At 43.8% G+C, this 22,245-nt stretch overlaps 1 protein-coding gene across 1 annotated transcript in view; it reads left to right on the top strand.

The window, feature by feature from the left end:
* The window catches only part of LOC115193470 (LIM domain-binding protein 3), a 56,160-nt gene that overhangs the window by 25,438 nt on the left and 8,477 nt on the right, over nt 1–22,245 (top strand). The window contains exons 4-10 of the mRNA XM_029752156.1: nt 2,345–2,420; nt 4,804–4,826; nt 6,329–6,523; nt 12,012–12,178; nt 12,299–12,335; nt 12,969–13,075; nt 18,731–18,974. Coding sequence (XP_029608016.1) covers nt 2,345–2,420; nt 4,804–4,826; nt 6,329–6,523; nt 12,012–12,178; nt 12,299–12,335; nt 12,969–13,075; nt 18,731–18,974 — 849 coding nt within the window. The remainder of the gene's footprint in view (nt 1–2,344; nt 2,421–4,803; nt 4,827–6,328; nt 6,524–12,011; nt 12,179–12,298; nt 12,336–12,968; nt 13,076–18,730; nt 18,975–22,245) is intronic.

Here is a 22,245-nt window from a genome sequence, read left to right on the forward strand (position 1 = left end):
CAATGACGGCTAAACCCGGACGAAGCTGGGCCAATTGTGCGCCGCCCTATGAGACTCCCAATCATGTCCGGTTGTGATACAGCCTGGATTCGAACCAGGATGTCTGTAGTGACACCTCTAGCTCTGAGATGCAGTGCCTTAGACCGCTGCGCCACTGATTCTACCTTTACAAGCCAGACATGTCTATCTTTATACACTGAACAAAAATAAAAAAAGTATTGGTCCCATATTTAATGAGCTGAAATAAAAGATCCCAGAAATGTTCAATGTGCAAAAAAAGCTTATTTCTCAAAGATTGTGCACATCTGTTAGTGAGCATTTCTCCTTTGCCAAGATATTCCATCCACCTGACAGGTGTGGCATATCAAGGAGCTGATTAAACAGCATGATCATTACACAGGTGCGCCTTGTGCTGGTGAAAAAAATAAGGCACATCTAAACTGTGTAGTTTTGTCACATAGCACAATGCAACAGATGTCTCAAGTTTTGAGGAAGCGTGCAATTGGCATGCTGACTGCAGGAATTTCCACCAGAGCTGTTGGCAGAAAATGTAATGTTCATTTCTCTACCATAAGCCACCTCCAACATTTGTTTTAGAGGATTTGGCAGTACATCCAACCGGTCTCACAGCCGCAGACCACGTGTATGGCGTCGTGTGGGCGAGCGGTTTGCTGATGTCAATGTTGTGAACAGAGTGCCACCTGGTCGCGGTGGGGTTATGGTATGGGCAGGCATAAGCTACGGACAATGAACACAATTGCATTTTATCGATGGCAATTTCAATGCACAAAAATACCGTGACGAGATCCTGAGGCCCATTGTGAAACCCATTTTATCTGTGACCAACAGATACATATCTTTATTCCCAGTTATGTGAAATCATAGATTAGGGTTGTATTTATATTTTTGTTCAGTATAAATAACCACTATTTGGATAACCACTGTACGCCACAGAAGAACACAATGCAGAGATTTAACAGCCTTCTACAATGAAGACTTAAAACATTGGACACTTACAATATGCACTTACTAATTGATTTGAAGTTATGAAACCTAGTCCTCAACTGTCATATAACACTGTGTGTTATGTGTCATCTGTATGCATTTTGCTGGAATGTCAATAAGAAAATGAATGAATGTGTCCTTCAAGATGCGTTAGGGGCTTGATAAGTGCAGAAGGCAAGCAAGCACTCCCAAGTCTTGACTCACTCAAAAGATGAAGCGCCCACGTACTGTTTTCTTTCCATTTCACTTGTGTATCTGAACTTGACCAACAGTGTTAAAACGGAACGTTCTGAACCCATGAGCCTGAGCATACTCTTATACCACCTCCATAGATCTAGGTCAGGGTCTACAATGAGTACGGTACACTCCAAAAGGGGTTTTCGGCTGTCCACATAGGAGAACCCTTTTTAGTTCCAAGTGGAACCATTTTTGGTTCAAGGCTGGGTTGAAGATGGGAAGGGGAAGACAATGAAGTAATTCCATTCGGGAAGTGTTAGAAAATAAACAAATTCGAATAAACAAATTCGTGGAACCAACTCCGTTGATATCCTTCTAGCGACCTTGCTAATTAGCAATGCTGGTCCCAAAGAGTTATGGAATATTCAAATCCTCTCGTCTTAACCTAAATATTTTGAACCTAGGTTCAATGTAGAACCCTTTTGAGTATAATGTACTCTCTGTGGAATGGATTCTACATGGAACCCAAAAGGGTTCTACCTGAAACCAAAAAGGGTTCTCCTATGGGGACAGCCAAATAACCCTTTTAGGTTATAGACAACCATTTTTTTCTAAGAGTGTAGACAAACAACATGGGGGATCAATCTCTGAAGTATTCTGTAAACATTCACATTATTCTCTGACTTAGACCCCACTTCATTGTTGGTTCAAGTAAACATTGGCGGTGCGAACAATATGGTGGATTGAATCTTGCACTTGCTGAGCTTGTCTGAGCTTGTCTAAAATTGTATGGAATTTACTTTATTCTGGCTCTGGTATTTATGTTCTGTTCTTGTTGATATGGCTCACCACCACTTATGATAAGGAGGGTACACTGTTTGTATCTGAGTGGTCTGTGAAGGTTTCAGGTTGAGCCTAGCCTGTCTCTGTGACCTTTGACCTCTTTGCTCCTTGTGTCCAAGTAGTAATGGGCTTGTTGGACACAGGTCTTTCTCCGGTAGACTTTTCCTCTCTTGATCTCTCTCATAAACCATGAAAAAGCTTTCAGTGCAGAACACCTTTCTGGCAGCCAATTGTTATGTGTTATACAAGTGGTAGAATTCCAAGTCCCACTCTAATAACTGTAATATTTCGAATGTATCTGTTTTTTGTTTTGCTACAGGTCAAAGCGCCCATTTCCACTTTCCACATCCACCCAAAGAATGGATTCTCCCATGCAACAGATCCCTCACCAGAAGGTAAGCATGACCACAGCCAGAAACACTCTGTTCAGTCTCACTCTCCCAACATATTCAGCACACCGACTGCTACGTTTTCATGCTTCCCTAGTTGTAGAATTTGTTGCCCGCACTTATAAATAAAAGATACACACACTCTTCAGTCACACTCATATGGGATCGAAGTGGTTTGAGGACTTTCAGTGAAACCACTGCCTCCTTCCAGACCAGAGGCGTCAGAGTAGGGAGCTCCAGGAGGCTCCATGCAAAGTTCCTCCATTAGGGGTGTAAGGAGCCATAGAGTCAGCACAGCACATCCAGCTCTGAGGTCTGTAAGAACAGCCCTGGGCCGTGCTGGGCTGATCCACTCAGAATTTCACACTCTGTGTGGAGCTGTGTGCTCAGGCACTGTTTATGTTAAGTCTCTCACTGCCCTCTACTGGTGATACTGGGGACAATGCAGCACCCACCCTCCCTTCCAAGTTTAAGTTCAAACAACTATATTTTTGAGTTTCATAGAGTACCTTTTGCGTTGTTCTCTCTGACCACGCCTCTATCTGTCTTCCCCCTTATCCACCTCACCGACGTCTCTCCCCTCCTGAAGGCTCAAACTACCAAAATAAATGGCGGCCTCTCGGCCTGCAATTCCTCCTCCGTGTCACTCGAGGCGTCTGGCGAGAAAAACTCCCACTCGGGGTCGCCCACCAAGAGGCAAACTCCAAGCCCTGGGGGCAAGACGACCCCCACAAAGAAGGCGCAGTATAACACTCCTATTGGGCTGTACTCCGCTGAGACCCTGCGAGAGATGGCTCAGCTCCAGGAGAGCAACAGAGGAAAGGACTCTGCAGCAGGCCTCTCAGTGGGGTACGTAACCAAGTGGAACAGACGGTAGTAACAGCAGCACCAGCCAGGGGTGGCCAGGCCTGGTGAACCCCATAGTGAAGAGGAGGGAGTGGGGTAGAAGCTCCGGGTGGAAGTTGCCTATAGGCTCAGGTGTAGGGTTAGCTAGCCCTCTCCAAAGCCTAACCTTCAACATTCAGAGAGAACCCCTCCCCCCTCAAAATGTACCATAGATCAGTGTCTATGGCCAACTTCACCCTACTCCAAGGGGCTTCACCCTACTCCAAGGGGCTTCACCCTACTCCAACCAGTCCCTGCTGCTCTGCTGACCGGCCCTCATGGGGCAGAAGGATAGAAAGCCTCAGAACATTCAGATTTAGCTGTGTATTCTGATCCCGAGCTGGGCTCTAGACAGCCTGGTGACCCTAATGGGTTCTAGTGATTTAGGTTCCCCCAGAGGGGAATGTGCAGGGAAGGCAGCACAGTCCCTGTAAAGGCCCCTAGCTCAGGCTGTGGCCCTTCTCCAGGTAATACGAAGAGCCCCCGGGAGATTAGGTGTCCCCTCTGCCAAAATATGAACATGTGACGTCCCAGGCAAGCCTTTCAGTGCTTGTGTACATGAAGAGCTAACTATTGCTTTAAACCTAACCGTTGCTTTAAAACGCGGCCAGGATGGACGAAGTGACTGCACAGTGAAATGGAGATTTGTTTTTAGTATGTGTCTGATGTGTCAGTTAAGCGCTAATAGCAGAACTTCTTTAATGTGAGAAAGTTGAATCGCTAAAAGAGGTGAATCGCTAAATGCAGTGTTTGCTATATCAGTCTTTGTGATGAACACAGTGAACTAGCATTCCCCTAGTGTTATCTAAAACAGAAAGCAGTCGCGTGACCTAATTTAAAAGTGCTATAGTGTGCTATAAGACACCGTGACGATGGTTCAGGGCCAGCACCTGTTCTTGTCGTCTCTTTAAAAGGCCATGGAATGGCTGGGTTCAGGTTCCTCTCTGCTCTGCTCCCATCTCTCTAAACATACAGAACCCCAATATATCCGCCTCTGTCTCGTCTGACCCTCTCTCTTCACCTCTCTCCATTTTATTTATTTCTTTATCTCGCTTTCTACCCTCATCTACAAAACATACAGTACAAAGTTCTCTCTCTTGTCTGTTGCGCTCTCTCTCCCACTTTCTTTATCACTTTGTACCACTGCTCTGACGTAAAAAATAGTATTTTTAGCTCCATGTTATAGATTTAAAGAGCCTGCAATGCCATGGCTGCATGCCAGTGATGGACAAGCCTCAGTAATGATCATAATCAAGAATGAACGGCAACAAAGTTGAAAACATATTTTTCACTGATGGCTTTCATTGTTGCATTGTGTGATTCTCAGTATTCACCTTCACCGTCTTCTATCTCTTCTCCTTTCCTATTCTCTTATATCTGACGTACCTTGCGACTTGCCTTTCACGCCAAATAAGCGACCTCGGCGGAGGCGGGTGGTAGAGTGTAATTGCGTTGTTAATCACTGTCTCTCTCTCTCTCTTTCTCCTCTCTGCCGCTGCCTCAGGTTATTTCCAACACTCCTGCCAAGTTAGTACCCTACCCTGCATGTGACGTAACAGCGTTCGCCCCCAAAACGATTCCGTGGTTCAGCTGCATGGTGTAGTGTGTCATGTTAATGTTATCGTGTCAGTCTCTTTGGTGTGAAGTGGATGTGCATTGTCTTGGCTTGTTGTGTCGTGATTATGAATCTGAGACAGATGAGCGGTTGTCGGATTGGTAATGATAATGATAGTTTTGGTTTGGTCTGTAATGGTTGTCATAGTCCCGGAGAAAAGGGAGTGAACATCTAATAAATCTTAACCTATCATAAAACAAATGTTGCTTGTGATCATTAACTTGAAAACCCCTCGCAGACGAGATCCCTGTTCATTAATAGTGATTTTGGGATATTTTGTATGAGAGAATGACATTATGCTAAATTCTCCCATGAGCCATCAGCCATGTACATACAGTATGGCATTTAGGTGGAGAGTGTGGACGTGTGAAGTATTTGCTTGTGTAATTTAGTTTTATTGGATAGATGGCTAATATGATGTAATAAAAAAAAGTCATTTGCAGATCATTTTGAAACTGTACATTGCTGGCATTGATCAACTGTTTTTTTTGTGGGATTTGAATGATGATGCAATGGTTCAATAAGTTAGCCTTTATATTTTTGTAACTTAGATGACAGTGCATGTTTATATTAACACATCCATTTGCTCTTTATCTTGATCAGTTTACTTGTAGGCCAGTTGTAGAACATCATCTGAGCCTGTGGACTCCCACATACCTGGGAGGGCTGACCTGTATCTGGAGGGAAACCTGAGTGTGTGTGTGTGTGTGTGTGTGTGTGTGTGTGTGTGTGTGTGCGCAGATATGTAAGCTGTGCTGTGCCTGTTCTACTGGGGGATATACAGAGCATGTTTGCTGTGTAACATACAGCGCCTCGATGGCTCTTTATCCGCCTTTCTCTTCAAAACCCCACGCTGTTTTAGTAGCAGATCTCTATGGGGGGAATTCTGACCCGAGTTAAGCATGAGTACATTGAACTTAATTCCCTTTTTATGCACTTTTCTCTCTACATGTATTCTGACTTTGAGCGGGGGGGGGGGGGTTCAGAGGTTGAATGAAATTAATTCAGAGCGCCCAAGGTAGCCACACCTGCAGAGCACGTTACGTAGGTGGTTAAGGTAAGGCTGTATACCAAATACTGAGAAGTGCATAGAAAATGCGTGAATTTCTCCAGTCTTAATTGTCCCCTTTTGTGCATTAACCAACTCCTTTGTTGTGTGCCACCCGGTGTTGTGTGCGGTACATGTTGATGTTCCGCATGGCATTATACACGACAAAGGAGTTGGCTAGAGCACAAACTGATCTGCTAACAGGCTATTACACTGTTTCACTTAACATCTCACTCCATTTCTCCTTCCACTGCCACCCTCCTTCCTCACTTTCCTTCACTTTTCCCTCTTTCTCTCTCTTTACTTCTTTTCCTCTTCACCCTAATCATCACTACCCTGCCAACTTCCTCTACCGCTCCACGACAGCAACGAGTATGTGCCCAACTTCAACGCCATTGCGCTGAAGGACACTGCCCTGTCCACCCACAAGCCCATCGAGGTGAAGGGTCCTGGGGGCAAGGCCACCATAATCCATGCCCAGTACAACACCCCCATTAGCATGTACTCCCAGGACGCCATCATGGACGCCATCGCCGGACAGTCCAAGGGCCACGAGGCCGGGTAAGACCCTCCCTTCCTCTGCACTCTCTTTCTACCTTTCCCCCAACCTGCATGACCTACGTAGTACCCCTCCTTTCCTCTCCTTGGCTGGCTGTGCTGAACTAGTCTAGTACTCCAGTGTAGTGTATCCGCGCTGTGCTGGAGAAGCTAAAGCCGCAGACTTACTTCATCAGGATGTCTTTTCAGGCCCTGATGATCTAGGATTGTTACCCTTTTTAAAATATTTCTACTGGACTGTATATCCAAAGTGTATTTTGTATGTGTCAAGAAGGAACATACAACTCAGACTGTTTCAAGTAGGTAGCAGTGAGATCTGTTTGTGTAAGGGTGGTGTTTGTGGTGTGTTACTATTTGTATTGCCTGGAGAGGTTTGGTTTGGTGCTCTAAGGCACAGATGTAGATTTGTCATTTTTTTACAAAGGCATAGACGGTTTGGTTGTTTAGCAACAAAACCGATGCGTGCGCAAATATGAGGCAAAACAGACGGGGTTGGCATAGATTCTTGACATGTAAGCTACAGTTGAAGTCGGACGTTTACATACACTTAGGTTGGAGTCATTAAAACTCGTTTTTTAACCACTCCACGCATTTCTTGTTAACAAACTATAGTTTGGCAAGTCGGTTAGGACATCTATTTTGTGCATGACACAAGTAATTTTTCCAACAATTATTTACAGACAGATTATTTCACTTATAATTCACTGTATTACAATTCCAGTGTGTCAGAAGTTTACATACACTGAGTTGACTGTGCCTTTAAACAGCTTGGAAAATTCCATGGCTTTAGAAGCTTCTGATTTACATAATTTGAGTCAATTGGAGATATTTCAAGGCCTACCTTCAAACTCGGTGCCTCTTTGCTTGACATCATGGGAAAATCAAAAGAAATCAGCCAAGACCTCAGAAACAAAATTGTAGACCTCCACAAGTTTGGTTCATCCTTGGGAGCAATTTCCAAACACCTGAAAGTACCATGTTCATCTGTACAAACAAGATTACGCAAGTATAAACACCATGGGACCACACAGCTGTCATACCGCTCAGGAAGGAGACGCGTTCTGTCTCCTAGAGATGAGCGTACTTTGGTGTGAAAAGTGCAAATCAATCCCAGAACAACAGCAAAGGACCTTGTGAAGATGCTGGAGGAAACTGGTACAAAATTATCTATATCCACAGTAAAACGAGTCCTATATCGACATAACCTGAAAGGCTACTCGGCAAGGAAGACGCCGCTGCATTGTCCATTTGGGTCTTCCAAATGGACAATGACCCCAAGCATACTTCCAAAGTTGTGGCAAAATGGCTTAAGGACAACCAAGTCAAGGTATTGGAGTGGCCATCACAAAGCCCTGACCTCAATCCCATAGAAAATTTGTGGGAAGAACTGAAAAAGCGTGTGCGAGCAAGGAGGCCTACAAACCTGACTGTTACACCAGCTCTGTCAGGAGGAATGGGCCAAAATTCACCCAACTTATTTTGGGAAGTTTGTGGAAGGCTACCTGAAACGTTTGACCCAAGTTAAACAATTTAAAGGCAATGCTATCAAATACTAATTGAGTGTATCTAAACTTCTGACTCACTGAGAATGTGATGAAATAAATCATTCTCTCTACTATATTATTCTGACATTTCACATTCTTAAAATAAAGTGGTGATCCTAACTGACCTAAGACAGGGAATTTGTACTTGGATTAAATGTCAGGAATTGTGAAAAACTGAGTTTAAATGTATTTTGCTAAGGTGTATGTAAACTGCTGACTTCAACTGTATATTTTTGTTTATTGAAAAAATAAATACATTACAGTGAAAAGTTTAGACACACCTACTCATTCAAGGGTTTTTATTTATTCTAACAATTTTCTACATTGTAGAATAATAGTGAATAGATCAAAACTATGAAATAACACATGGAATCATGTAGTAACCAAACAAGTGTTAAACAAATCAAAATGTATTTTAGATTCTTCAAAGTAGCCACCCTTTGCCTTGATAACAGCTTTGCACACTCTTGGCATTCTCTCAACCAGCTTCATGAGGAATGCTTTTCCAACAGTCTTGAAGGAGTTCCCACATATGCTGATCCCTTGTTGGCTGCTTTTCCTTCTCTCTGCAGTCCAACTCATCCCAAACTATCGCAAATGGGTTGAGGTCTGGTGATTGTGGAGGCCAGGTCATCTGATGCAGCACTCCATCACTCTCCTTCTTGGTCAAATATCCCTTACACAACCTGGAGGTGTGTTGGGTCATTGTCCTGTTGAAAATGGGATGGCGTATCGCTGCAGAATTCTTTGGTAGCCATGCTGGTTAAGTTTACCTCGACTTCTAAATAAATCAGAGTTTCACCAGCAAAGCACCATCACATCTCCTCCTTCATGCTTCACGGTGGGAACCACACATGCGGAGATCATCTGTTCACTTACTCTGCGTCTCACAAAGACACAGCAGAGGTAACTCTGGGTCGGTCCTCATGAGAGCCAGTTTCATCATAGCGCTTGATGGTTTTTGTGACTACGACCGCATTGATTGACCTTCTGGTCTTAAAGTAATGATGGACTGTCATTTCTCTTTCCTTATTTAAGCTGTTCTTCCAATAATATGGACTTGGTCTTTTACCAAATAGGGCTATCTTCTGTATAACACCCCTACCTTGTCACAACACAACTGATTGGCTCAAACACATTAAGAAGGAACGAAATTCCACAAATTAACTTTTAACAAGGTAAACCTGTTAATGCATTCCAGGTGACTACCTCATGAAGCTGGTTGAGATAATGCCAAGAGTGTGCAAAGCTGTCATCAAGGCAAAGAGTTGCTAGTTGAAGAATCTCAAATATAAAATATATTTTGATTTGTTTAACAATTTGTTTGGTTACTACATGATTCCATATGTGTTATTTCATAGTTTTGATGTCTTCACTGTTATTCTACCATGTAAAAAATAGTACAAATAAAGAAAAATACTTGAATGAGTCGGTGTGTCCAAACATTTGACTGGTACTGTACATTTGCGCAATGAGCACTTGTTGTCTCTCATTCATTGTTACAGTTGTTGGTTAGCTAGCTAGTGAATTATTGGCATGAAATCAGTCAACACCTCAAAGCAAGACATGGTATCAAGAACAAGTTGAAACGAGCCACTTACGATTCCCCACAATGCAGTTTCTTGTCATTGTTGGTAGCTATCTGGCCATCCAGAATCACAACAATATGCTGACTTCTTCCGCATGAAAATGCGCACATAGTTTTTGTGACGTTATCAGCTAACCGATCTATATTCCTTGTTACAAATGCAGGTCACCTGTTGCAGTATTCAAGTGTATTTGTTAGATTCCATCCATTCTATGAATGTCTTCATGCTGCTCACCTTCAAGCATAAAGCCACCCAATCACCTTTAGTCACCAAGCCTTCCCTGATCTTTTTTCATTTTAGTAATTTAGCAGACGCTCTTATTCAGAGCAACTAGAATTAAGTGCCTTGCTCAAGGGCACATCTGCATATTTTTCACCAAGTCTGCTCTGGGATTCAAACCGGCGACATTTAGGTTACTAGCCCAACCCTCTTAACCGCTAGGCTACCTGCCACCCTTTTACATACCCTCACCCACACTAATAATTGCCTTTCAAATACCTGAAGATCCCAGTACAGACGTCCCAGTACAAAATGTATAGTTTAATGAAAGGGACTGTAAACTCTTGATTTGTATCAATGTATGTAAATATATAGACCCACATGCTTCATGTAAACGGATAACTTTCTTTAGAAATTGATAACCAGACAAATTTGTTTTGTTCATATGTGGAGAAAAGGGAAATTTCTCTTTCTCTTAACGAAAGCTGAGGGTCTCACTCTATGCTTTCCGCTACGGGGCCAATATCTAATCCTCCCTCTTTCACTTCCTCGGTTCCTCCTCAACAAACCCAATCACCGCACTGTCCATCCCACCCACCATGCCATGCTGCTTCCCCCCCACCCCTCTCCATCCATCCACTGCCCCACCTCGCCCTGCCCCACCCCTTCCCTGCCGAACAGAGAGGAAGTCCCAGCCGGCTCCCCCTTGGCGTAAGTAGACCACTCTGTGACAACCTACGAAGCACAGCCTGTGTGCTGTCTCCTCCCTCCTTACGTCCGTTCCCCTCACTGCTAACCCACTACATCCTCACTCTGAATGGAGATTTTGTTACCGATGGCAATTTTCTACACGCCACCAATTGGCGTAATTTGTGGGTTGATGGAATGATGTCTAGAATTGCCGGATGTTGCCTCTGCACCGTAATGCAATGACGACGTCATAGTTTGACGGGAGTCGATTGCAGAGCAGCTGTTTGTCGAGGACATCACTATAAGTATGGTGTTTTGATATTCAGGGATTGTGGGTCTTTATCAATGACTGATTACTAACAAACAATTTTTCATTCCTTTGGAAAATTGTGCTGAAATTGTATTGTGATTGAAATGCATGGGAAACAGCCATGGATTAGACGTTTTCATGGCAAACAACATTTTTCTTTTTAGAAAAGCAGAGTGTGTTGCAAACCGATATTGCTCAACAGGTCAACCACAGAATCATAATTTTGGTCTTTTGGTGTTTTTTTTTTTTTTATTATTATTTTTGTCTTGGTATAGAAAACCGTTTCTTAGACGGAGTCCACTGCCCTGCTGGCTACACAGGGATTATTTATGGTTCAAGGCTCTCTGTAAAATAGGTTTTATTGTCAGCTGCAACGTTATCACAGGTCAGTAATCTCGTGTATTGCAAAAGAACTGCATGATTTATATGGATATAAAAAGGAAATGAACGGAGGACGAACACATTAAGTGCTGGACTCAATACTCCCAATCAGTAATGTGCAACTGACCAGCACTAGCTATGCCATATACCAGGAACTATACTAGTTTAATGATGACGCTAAACTGAATGTTCTGAGCTCTTTCCTCCTGCTAGAGGTACAGTATGTGTGTTTTTATTGTACGAAATTATATTTATGAAATATGCTATTGAGAAAAGATGCCACAGGGTTCGTAATGTAGCCATAGTGCTTTGTGTGCAAGCTTCTGCAAATAGGAAACTATTAGACAGCTTTTTACCATTTTATCACTGGTTTGTGTGAGCAGATGCTGGAGGATGCTGCTTTTTAATGTCCAGTTTTTAGCTCCTCTCTCGCAGCTCCCCTTATGCAAGACCGAGCCTGTTTTTTTACATCTCAAATGAAAAGTGAAGAGGGAGCCTTTGAAATAGATTCTCTCCCAATTCTCCTAAATGCTCCTTAGACGACTAAGTAGGCTACAAAGGTTAGTTATGGTACTTTATATGTATACACTCAGACATACCCCAATAATAAAAAATCACCACCAGACTGCAGTTTTTAACACTGTGATCAGAATTCGAATAACACCCCATAATTTCCTATTCGCCCTGATTGCTGTCAGGCTGTGGTGGGCATGAATTAGTGCCAGTGTGACGAGCCAGCTCTCTCTCTGTGGTTCCAGTTCGCTCCCAGTAAAAGACGCTCAGGTAGACAGTGCCTCCCCAGTTTATCAGGCTGTGATCAAGACTGCAGACAGGGACATGGAGTTGAATGACTGGGCCCGCAGCTCCTCCCAGGTGCAGTCCAAGTCCTTCCGCCTCCTCGCCCACATCACGGGAACGGAGTTCAGTAAGTAGTGCTGCTTTTCTCATTTCTATTCTTGTTTAATTTAGTTTAGTCTACCCCTCTTACCCTGCCACACACTAAGTTACTAATGGTTCTTCTCTCTCTTTCCCCCTCTCCCTTTAGTGCAAGACCCAGACGTGGAACATCTGAGGAAATCAAGGTAGGCAGCTAGCAGCAGCGACCGGAGGCCTAGCAAATAGGCTGTATTTGGCCATTGCCCCCAGATGAGCCCAGAGCAGAGTTTCTGCTGTTAGCTAGTGGTCAAGGGTCGCTGAGTCACTCAGCCTTACCGCAGGGCCCAGCTCCACACCACTCTCTGTGGTGAACTTGAAGGTTAGAGTGTGAGTCGTGTCTTGCTGAGCCAACCGTGAGAATAGTATGAGGTGCATCGACGCTGCGGTGCCCCTCACATGGATTACGGATAGCCCTCATTATGAGCTCACGTGTTTTTCCCACTTCCCAGCAGTTGTTAGACTCCTACAGCTGAAATGCCACGGAACGTGTTGCTGCCACACACACAGAGCAGAAATATCACTTTTTGTTTCCTCATGAGGGATTTCTCAAGCCTGGGCTTATTCCCTGATACAGGACATCATAGATCCACCCAGTGGGGTTGTGTTGATTTGTGTTTGTTGAGGATTTGGGAAGCCCCCAGTGCACTCTGACCCTCACAGGACTCAGGCAGGGGAGTGGAGGCCACAGTCCCTAACCTGTCTCTCACCCCCCCACCCCCTTTTCTTCCTTTCTCTCTCTTCCCCCCCCATTTTCCTTTCTCTCTTTCCTCATGCCACAGGGAAAAGTTTGACACAGAATTTAAAGGTCCACGTTTTGCCAAATTGAAAAATTGGCACAATGGCCTGTCTGCTCAGATCCTTAACCTGCCAGAAAAAGCCCTGGTTTAAAATATGTGTCAGACCGAACGTAACTGTAGCAACCAGAGAAGTGCCGAGCAGGTAAAACAGTTGGACTGTGAGTGAGGAGAAGGTCAGGCTAAAGATACTGGAATGTGAGTTAGTGGAAAGAGGGTTGTTCAATACTTGTTGATCACATGTTGTAATGAAGATTTTAGCCCAATGTCATATTCCCCCCTTATTTTGGCTATTTAAGTTGATGCTATCTTTCTAAAGTAATTGCAGCTGTATAAGAAAGTTGTATTGTATTTCAACCGTAAATTATCACTATTTGAGTTTGACATTGTGATAAGTATGAATAAAAACAATACCACTAAATTAAAAATGTTCCTTTAGTTGCTTTCATATCAGATTGTTACTCTGAAAAGAGATTATGTTTTGATGTAGCAGTTTACAGGCTTTAAATGGAAGCTATGGAGGAAATGGCATAGCAACCCAACACCCTCTTAGAGACGACAAACAATTATACATATGAGTCATCACAAACTTCAGTTGTTTTTAAAAAAAAACTTTCACAGGAACCACTTCACCAAGGAACCATTAAATAGAACTTAAATGAGATCTCAAGGGTCCAGTTATAGATAAACAATTCCCCGATATCAGCAAACGTCGTATTGAATCTCAAGATGAATCACTCACAAATGAAACATGGCTTGTTTGTTTCCTTATCCCCGGGCTCTGACTCATTGGAATGTGTGGAGAACAGCAAACCCTTGCAGCCTATGAGAAAGTGAGGAATTTGAGAATTTCCCAGACAGGATGAATGACATAAAGTAAATGTAAGGATAATTAGGAGTGCTGCCTGCATTGTGCATTGCACTGATCTTTAAAAATATGAAAGGCTACGTTCCAATCTGGCTCAAGGCCAGATGGCCACGTGTGACTTCAATCAGAAGGAAAATGATTGGATTCCATATTGACCATGTTTGCTTTCGACTTCAATGAGAGACGTTCATCCATTTTCTTTGACGGTATCTTTCAATGTCATCATTGGTAATTGAAAAGGTTTGAATAGCTGTTTTCTTTTCAGCTACCAAGGGGTATTCACTATTTAAGCAAGTTGGTCAAGGATTTTTTTTCTTCACAGAACCTCCTTGTAAAGGCCTTGTGCTCCTCTGTCCTCTCATTTGTGTTTCAATTACTTTGGCGTTTGAGCTGTTATATAAACAACTTGACCTAGAAAGAAACGGAGAGATTTTGATATAAAGCAGGTGGCTATGGAATAACCTTTCCATACATAATACCAACCTACTGTATATTGCCTCACGTCAAGTGTTTTGTAAGATATCTATTACAAATACAATCTCAAAGCGATTTGTTCAATGTTATCCCGAAAAGTTCTTTAGAAACACTGTAGAAATAAACCAAGCTAATTATCATATGACTCGCAGAAGGATGAACTGACGTGCTTCATTGGTACACCTTTAGAAAACAGGGCTTTGTTCTTCTCCACACATGCCATTTAGTCTGTTCCACAGGGCCATTTCTGTATAATTATTGTACTGAACTCAGCCATCATTAGCTCTAGTATAATCATGCCGTCAATTGTTAGCAATTGTTGATCGTCTGTTATTATGTAGAAGCAGTATTATATCAATGGTCTGTCCATGAGGCAAGAGTCTCTGTAGCTGCTACTATAAGGAGGTCAGATGTGGCTGAAGTTAGGGACTATCATATCAGGATTCAAGCACAGCCGTCAGACAACACCCTGTTGGGTGTCGTCCCGTCCTCCTGCATAAGAAAGGCGAACAGGAAGTCAAATATGTGAGAAGTGAGAGTCGGCGAGGCGTTGTTTGAAGGTGTTGAAAGCCCTTTGAAAGGTAACTCTGCTTGTCTGGTTGTAACATAGGGGAACTGGTGTTACTTAGCTCTGCTGTGGGCTGATGAGTGGATTATTACTGGCCGTTTGTAACTGTTGGAAATCTTTGCTAACTGCCTCTTCCCTGCCTGGACATGCTCCTTGGCATTCCCCCCTCCCCCTTCTTCTTCACCTCCTCTGAGAGATATTTCCACCTGCATGCAATGCATGCTGGGTAGACAGTGTGTTTGCACTGGAGTGCCTCTGGGTGGCTGACCCCCTCTCGCCCTTCATCACGCCTCCTCTTCCTCTTATCATACTCAAGCCTCAGTCTCCGCCCCACCTACAAGATCTCATTCTCCTCTTCAGTTCCATTCAGTATTCTGCTCCTCCTATCCTTCACTCCCTCATTTTCTTTCATCACAGATTCTAGAACTGACACACCAGACATTCCAATACATCAGGGCCGGCGTCATTGCTTTGCATCAAATTTCGGCACATCACTCCATAGCTATCTCATCCCACCCTCAACTCCAAATGAGTGGAAAGTAATTTGGTGTGTGTGTGCTCAGTTCCCGGCAGGATTTGTGTTTTTGCAGTTTGTGACTTCTCGGGACCTAGGGCTCATTTTAGGGACATAGGGCTCATTTTAGGGACCTAGGACTCATTTTAGGGACCTAGGACTCATGTGACTTCCCATTTTCTTAATGATAATTTAAAAAAATGTTTTCAAAAGCCTCAAGGACCCTACTGGTTGTCTCAATGTTATAGAGGAGCTTGTGACAGTCGGCGATAAGAAGTTATGTTGTAGGTTTAATTCATGGGACTAATGACAGTTTTGGCAATCAAGAAGGTAGAGTTAATGTAGACCTACTGTACGTCCTGTTTGAGAATCCGGTAAAGGGCACAGAAGGTGAGGGGTACCTGTGGACAGCTGTGTGTTTGTGTCTGTCTTCATGTTGTCTGTCTGAATCATTGTGTTTCCTTATCTTAGTCTTGCCTGTATCACCTGTCTGTCAGTGTTTTCCTCATCTATGACAGCTCTCCAGTAACCCATCCATCCCCCTCCCTCAAAACCCTCCCACGAACCCTAACCTCCATGGTTAAAGTTCACTACTGCTTTGATGTACAGTAGGCAGCTGAACATGGTAAAATACATACCTGTCTAAACCACCTAGTACTAGACCCATTGCCCCTGCCTTGACTATCTGTAATCTCAATTCTCATCCTCCTAATTGCCTGTAAGAGCATGCACCGGTCTCTCTCTCCCCCTTGCTAAAGACTCCCCTGCCCTTGCACTTGCCTGCCCACCTCACCAGTATTATGCAAACACACGCCAGTGTTTGCCTACCTACCGCGGAGTGGTCTCTCTCTCCCAGAGAATGAGGAGTAGAGTGAAATGGTAGTCGAGGTGTCAGGTTGCCTGCCCATGGAGCTGCCTTACTAACCCAGCTGCTTTAGTGGGAGAGATCACAATTCCCCTATGTTGACAGTTGTGCCAAGCAGATGTTACCAGTGGGGGGCGCTATACATTTGTTACTCTTTAAAACTATCCTCAAGTTAGTATCCTTAAGGTTTTCCCTTCCACAGTGAGATAAAGTGAGAAATGAAATGGCGTCATTTAGTTTCCAGATCAAGTATTTAAAATTCCAAACTGTTTATAGATCATTGGCAGATGAAAGAGTGGCGCATGTATGCAATCTTCTATTTTGAACATCTCTGTCAGGTGTGGCCTCTTTCTACTTCTATCTAGTTCCCCTTGTGTTGTTAATTTGAGGCACCAAATTTTGACTTCAGCCTTCAAAGCACACTATCCTTCATCTGCCCCTAACTTGAAACAGTCATTCCCTCGGAAACATCTGGAAATACATCCCAGCAATTCAGCCAATGCAATCTATTAATCCTGCATGAAGAGGGTACATGTATTTTCAAGGCCTCTGTCTGTCTGTGTCTGTCTGTCTGTCTGTCTGTCTGTCTGGCTGGCTGGCTGGCTGGCTGTCTGGCTGGCTGTCTGGCTGGCTGGCTGTCTACATGGCTGGCTGGCTGTCTACATGGCTGTCTGGCTGTCTACATGGCTGTCTGTCTGTCTGTCTCTCTACATGGTTGTCTGGCTGTCTGTCTCTCTACATGGCTGTCTGGCTGTCTGTCTCTCTACATGGCTGTCTGTCTGTCTGTCTCTCTACATGGCTGTCTGAGTTCAAATAGAGATCCAGTAGTATTGAAGTTAGATGTCTGTACCTATGCCAGATGAGTTAATGTAACTTATTCCCAAGGATGGCCAGTTGAAACACAATTGAGAGGGGTTTCCTACACTCCCATCAGCTAAAAGTTACTTTGTAGAGGTCTCTCTAGAGCAGGGCTCTTCAACCCAGTTCCGGGAGAGCTTCCCTCCTGTAGGTTTTCAATCCAACCCCTGTTGTAACAAACCTGATTCCGCTTATCAACCAGCTAATAATTAAAACCAGGTGTTCTAGATCATAATACTTTATCCTAGTAATAGGTTTCATTGGTTGGAATCAGAAGCAACTGAAGATAGTGGCTTTTGTATCTGTGTGACTGTGGCCTGTCCTGCCCTTGTACCCAGCCTCAAAGGCACTTCCTCTGTTAACTGTCACTCAAACTGAGAGCATCTACCACCTGTCTATCTGTGCTGATCCTCCCTTGCCGACACACCAACACTCCACTCCTCGCTCCACACATCTAGCTGTGAGACACACCATAGACAGACCCACTATCACCACAGCCTAGGAGCACTTGCTAACCTCCAAAGTTCACCACAGAAAGTGATGAAGGGTTAAATGACCGCCTGAGACCACTGTTTCCTGGTCAGATTGATGTCCAGGAGAGGAGGTCAGGGTGCTGGAAGTGAGTTGGGGTCAGCCATCGGTCTACCACCACCAGGCCTGTTGCTGCTAGATGCCTGCCACCCTCTCTGTCCCCCAGCCTGCACCAGCCCGGGCAGCTCCCCCTGGGCATTGCATTCATTCCGTTCTCCACAGTCCTCAACCCCACCTTCTCCCGCAGTCATTCACTCAATGTTTTGGCCTCGTGTCAAAGTCAGCTGTGTTTTAAATGTCAAGATCTGGGGGAACTCCACTGTTCGTTTTCACTCATGTTTAAAAGTAAATTCGCAGATGTTCTGTAGCGTACACTCATTGATTGTGCCATGCTCACTGAGTGTTAATTTTTCTCTCCTTTTTGCTATTGTTGGTATATACTCTGTTTAATCCTTTTCCTCCTGCAGAGTTTATGGCTGAAACGCTCCCAACACCTTAGATTGCCTCTGATTTATATTATATTAGTATGATACACCATACAGTTCCAAATCAATGTGTAATGCACTGTGTTAATTACGTAAGGACTGCGTATATCAAGCATATAGTGAGGTGGTGCCCTCTGGCCCTGGACATGGTTGACGAAGCGCTCGTCTTGACGCAGTTATTTAGTCATTCCCCATTATGCTCAATCGATTCCTGCGGTAGTAGCTAGGCAGCTTTCCATTAAGAGTGAAATACAACCAGATTTCACCCCACTCACCCCTGCCAGTCTCTGTGCTTTCTCCAGTGACTCACCCAAAATCGATCGTTAAAATGTCCGTTTTTATCTTATTATGAGCAGATTGTGAGGTTTTTTTTTCTGCAGAGGGTTTTTTCCTCACCTCTGACACGAAATCCTGATATTGAAAGATAAGACTTGTGAATAATTGTCATTGATTTGTTTTTCTACTCTTTCTCCATTTGTTCCTTGATGGAAATCCTTGCTTTGGGCTGAGCATTACTAAGGCTTTTGGTTTTGCATGTGATTGAGGCCATATAACCTTACAGGTCTATTTGTGCTGACATTAACCCTCTAGTTCATATATACACACAGCCCTACATATGGATTTCGGGCCCCAGACTGCTGATGGTTTTCTCTCAATGCAATTTAACCTTTTATGCAGTAGCCCTGTTGAGCATGCTCCAGTTTCCACCAGCCCCACACATGTCGCTCTCCCTGCTAGCGCTGCTTCGCCCAATCAGGCGGCTTCGCCTACTGCTGCTTACCAGTCTCCAGAGCCCGCCCCCGTAGCCCCTGAACCCACCCCTGAGAGGTAATTCTGTGTGGGTTGAACATTTTTTGAGTGTTGTGGTTTTATTGTCCTCCGCCAACTGGGTGCTCTTCCTTTTTATTTGGTGTGCAGCTATATTTGTGTGTGTACCTTCGTTGAGGGGGACTGTTTTTGTTCTGATGTTTTCCCCTTTGTCATCTGTTTCGTGATTGATTGAACATAGATTGAAATGTGTGTTTTTTGTTTTCATGTTCCAGTTACACCGGTAAAAGGTTTCATGAGCAGTATGTGTGTAAGTGGCCAGGGCTTTGGGTTTAGTACATTCACAAGGGAGAGTGTCCATATTCAGTGTCCAAGGTAAGTCAGTCTGATGTTGTGATCACCTGGACTGTGTGGAACCTGTGAGGAGAGAGACACTGGGAAGACCTGACCTCCCATGTCTGTGAGCGGTGTGAGAACAGAGAGCCTCAAGGCAGTGGAGCACTGTAGTCATACAGAGCGAGTCTGCAAAACCCATCATCGTTTAACCCGTAACGCCCTCATCATAACCATCCATCCATCTTAATCCAGTTTTTTTTATTTGACCAGCCTCAACACAACAGATATGCCCTGGTCTGTGGAAGCTGTTGCTGCTGTGGTTGGTCATCACTGCCATACACCCCCCCCCCCCCCCCCCCCCCCGTCAAATCTAGAGAGAATTCACAAAGTGATTACAGCCATTATGTCACACAAAGAATTCCCATAATTTCCTTTCCTAGATCCCCCAAAGCACGACCCACCTCTCCTGCTCCTCTCCCTGCAGTACCCTCTGGGGGAAACTACCACCTTATGCATGCATCCTCCCATATCTCGTCTGCTCTGACTACACCGTGTAGGTACAGTCACTCAATCACTCCCCCTGTCCCAGTTTCTACCTTTTTTTTATGTCAGTCAGGGGATAGATGGCACCCTCCCAGTATCGAATAGACCAACGTGTCTGGCGGGCTGTGTGGATTTGGTTGAGATAGGAGGTGCAGAAGCTAGTACGTAGTTGCTATTTTATGGGTGGCAGACGAGGTTTGTGAGGAATATGGATTGAGTTGGACTTCGGAGAGTTTTATTTTCTTATGCTGAAATAGTGGATGTAAGAGTATACAGGGTGTAAAAAAGTGTTACAAGAATGAAAGTGAAGATTTTATTTTGGTCACACTTATTTGGATAGTCCCCAATAGATGATATCTAGATGCTCAAACTATCAACTGCTAATCAGTCTATATGCAACAGCTTGCTAGCGTTAGCATATAACTTATTTTGGACATAATTACATGGGACAGATATTGCATCTTGGTGAAATACCCAAGATCACTCCCTTAAACCATCAATGGGGGGTGTCCCAGATTAATTTCTTGGACTTCTGGATTTCGTTTTTGGACCATTCAGAGCTGTGTTAATACACATTTGTTGGACCCTCACAGATAACCATGTTTTGGCCATCACAGCAGATTAATGGTAGTTTGTGAAAAAAAAGAAAAAAATCTAATGTTTTTAAAAACTTTTTGTGTCCCATCTAGGGGACCAAGAAAGGCCATACGTATTGACATTGCAATTAACTGTCAACATTCTATTTGTCCAATTTCCAAACGCCTGAAAGTACCACGTTCATCTGTACAAACAATAGTATGCAAGTAGAAACACCATGGGACCACGCAGCCGTCATACCGCTCAGGAAGGAGACGCGTTCTGTCTCCTAGAGATGAACGTACTTTGGTGCGAGAAGTGCAAATCATTCCCAGAACAACAGCAAAGGACCTTGTGAAGATGCTGGAGGAAACGGGTACAAAAGTATCTATATCCACAGTAAAACGAGTCCTATATCGACATAACCTGAAAGGCCGCTCAGCAAGGAAGAAGCCACTGCTATAAAGCCGCCATAAAAAAAAGACATACTACGATTTGCAACTGCTCATGGGGACAAAGATCGTACTTTTTGGAGAAATGTCCTCTGGTCTGATGAAACAAAAATATAATTGTTTTTGGTCATAATGACCATCGTTATGTTTGGAAGAAAAAGGGGGAGGCTTGCAAGCCAAAGCAGACCATCCTAACCGTGAAGCACAAAATAGATGGCATCATGAGGAAAGAAAATGATTTGGATATATTGAAGCAACATCTCAAGACATCAGTCAGGAAGTTAAAGCTTGGTCGCAAATGGGTCTTCCAAATGGATAATGACCCCAAGCATACTTCCAAAGTTGTGGCAAAATGGCTTAAGGACAACAAAGTCAAGGTATTGGAGTGGCCATCACAAAGCCCTGACCTCAATCCTATAGACAATTTGTGGGCAGAACTGAAAAAGCGTGTGTGAGCAAGGAGGCCTACACACCTGACTCAGTTACACCAGCTCTGTCAGGAGGAATGGGCCAAAAGTCACCCAACTTATTGTGTGAAGCTTGTGGAAGGCTACCCAAAACTTTTGTCCCAAGTTAAGCAACCAAATACTAAATGAGTGTATGTAAACTTCTGACCCACTGAGAATGTGATGAAATAAATAATTCTTTCTACTATTATTCTGACATTTCACATTCTTAAAATAAAGTGGTAACTGACCTAAGACAGGGAATTTGTACTTGGATTAAATGTCAGTAAACTGAGTTTAAATGTATTTTGCTAAGGTGTATGTTAACTTCCGACTGCAACTGCACCTCAGATTGCAGCCCAAATAAATGCTTCACAGAGTTCAAGTAACAGGCACATCTCAACATCAACTGTTCATAGGAAACTGGTTGAATCAGGCCACTATGGTCAAATTGTTGCAAAGAAACCACTACTAAAGGACACCAATAAGAAGAAGAGATTGGCTTGGGCCAAGAAAATGAGCAATGGACATTAGACCGGTGGAAATCTGTCCTTTGTTCTGATGAGTCCAAATTTGAGATTTTTGGTTCCAACTACCGTGTCTTTGTGAGATGCAGAGTAGGTGAACGGATGATCTCCGCATGTGCAGTTCCCACCGTGACGGATGGAGGAGGTGGTGTGGGGGTGCTTTGCTGGTGACACTGTCAGTGATTTATTTAGAATTCAAGGCACACTTAACCAGCATGGCTACCACAGCATTCTGAAGCAATACACCATCCCATCTGGTTTGCTCTTAGTGGAACTATCATTTGTTTTTCTACAGGACAAATACCCAAAACACACCTCCAGGCTGTGTAAGGGCTATTTGACCAATGAGAGTGATGGAGTGCTGCATCAGATGACCTGGCCTCCAAAATCCCCCGACCTCAACCCAATTGAGATGGTTTGGGATGAGTTGGACCGCAGAGTGAAGGAAAAG

Source organism: Salmo trutta, chromosome 5, assembly GCF_901001165.1.
Source record: "Salmo trutta chromosome 5, fSalTru1.1, whole genome shotgun sequence".
NCBI lineage: Eukaryota > Metazoa > Chordata > Actinopteri > Salmoniformes > Salmonidae > Salmo > Salmo trutta.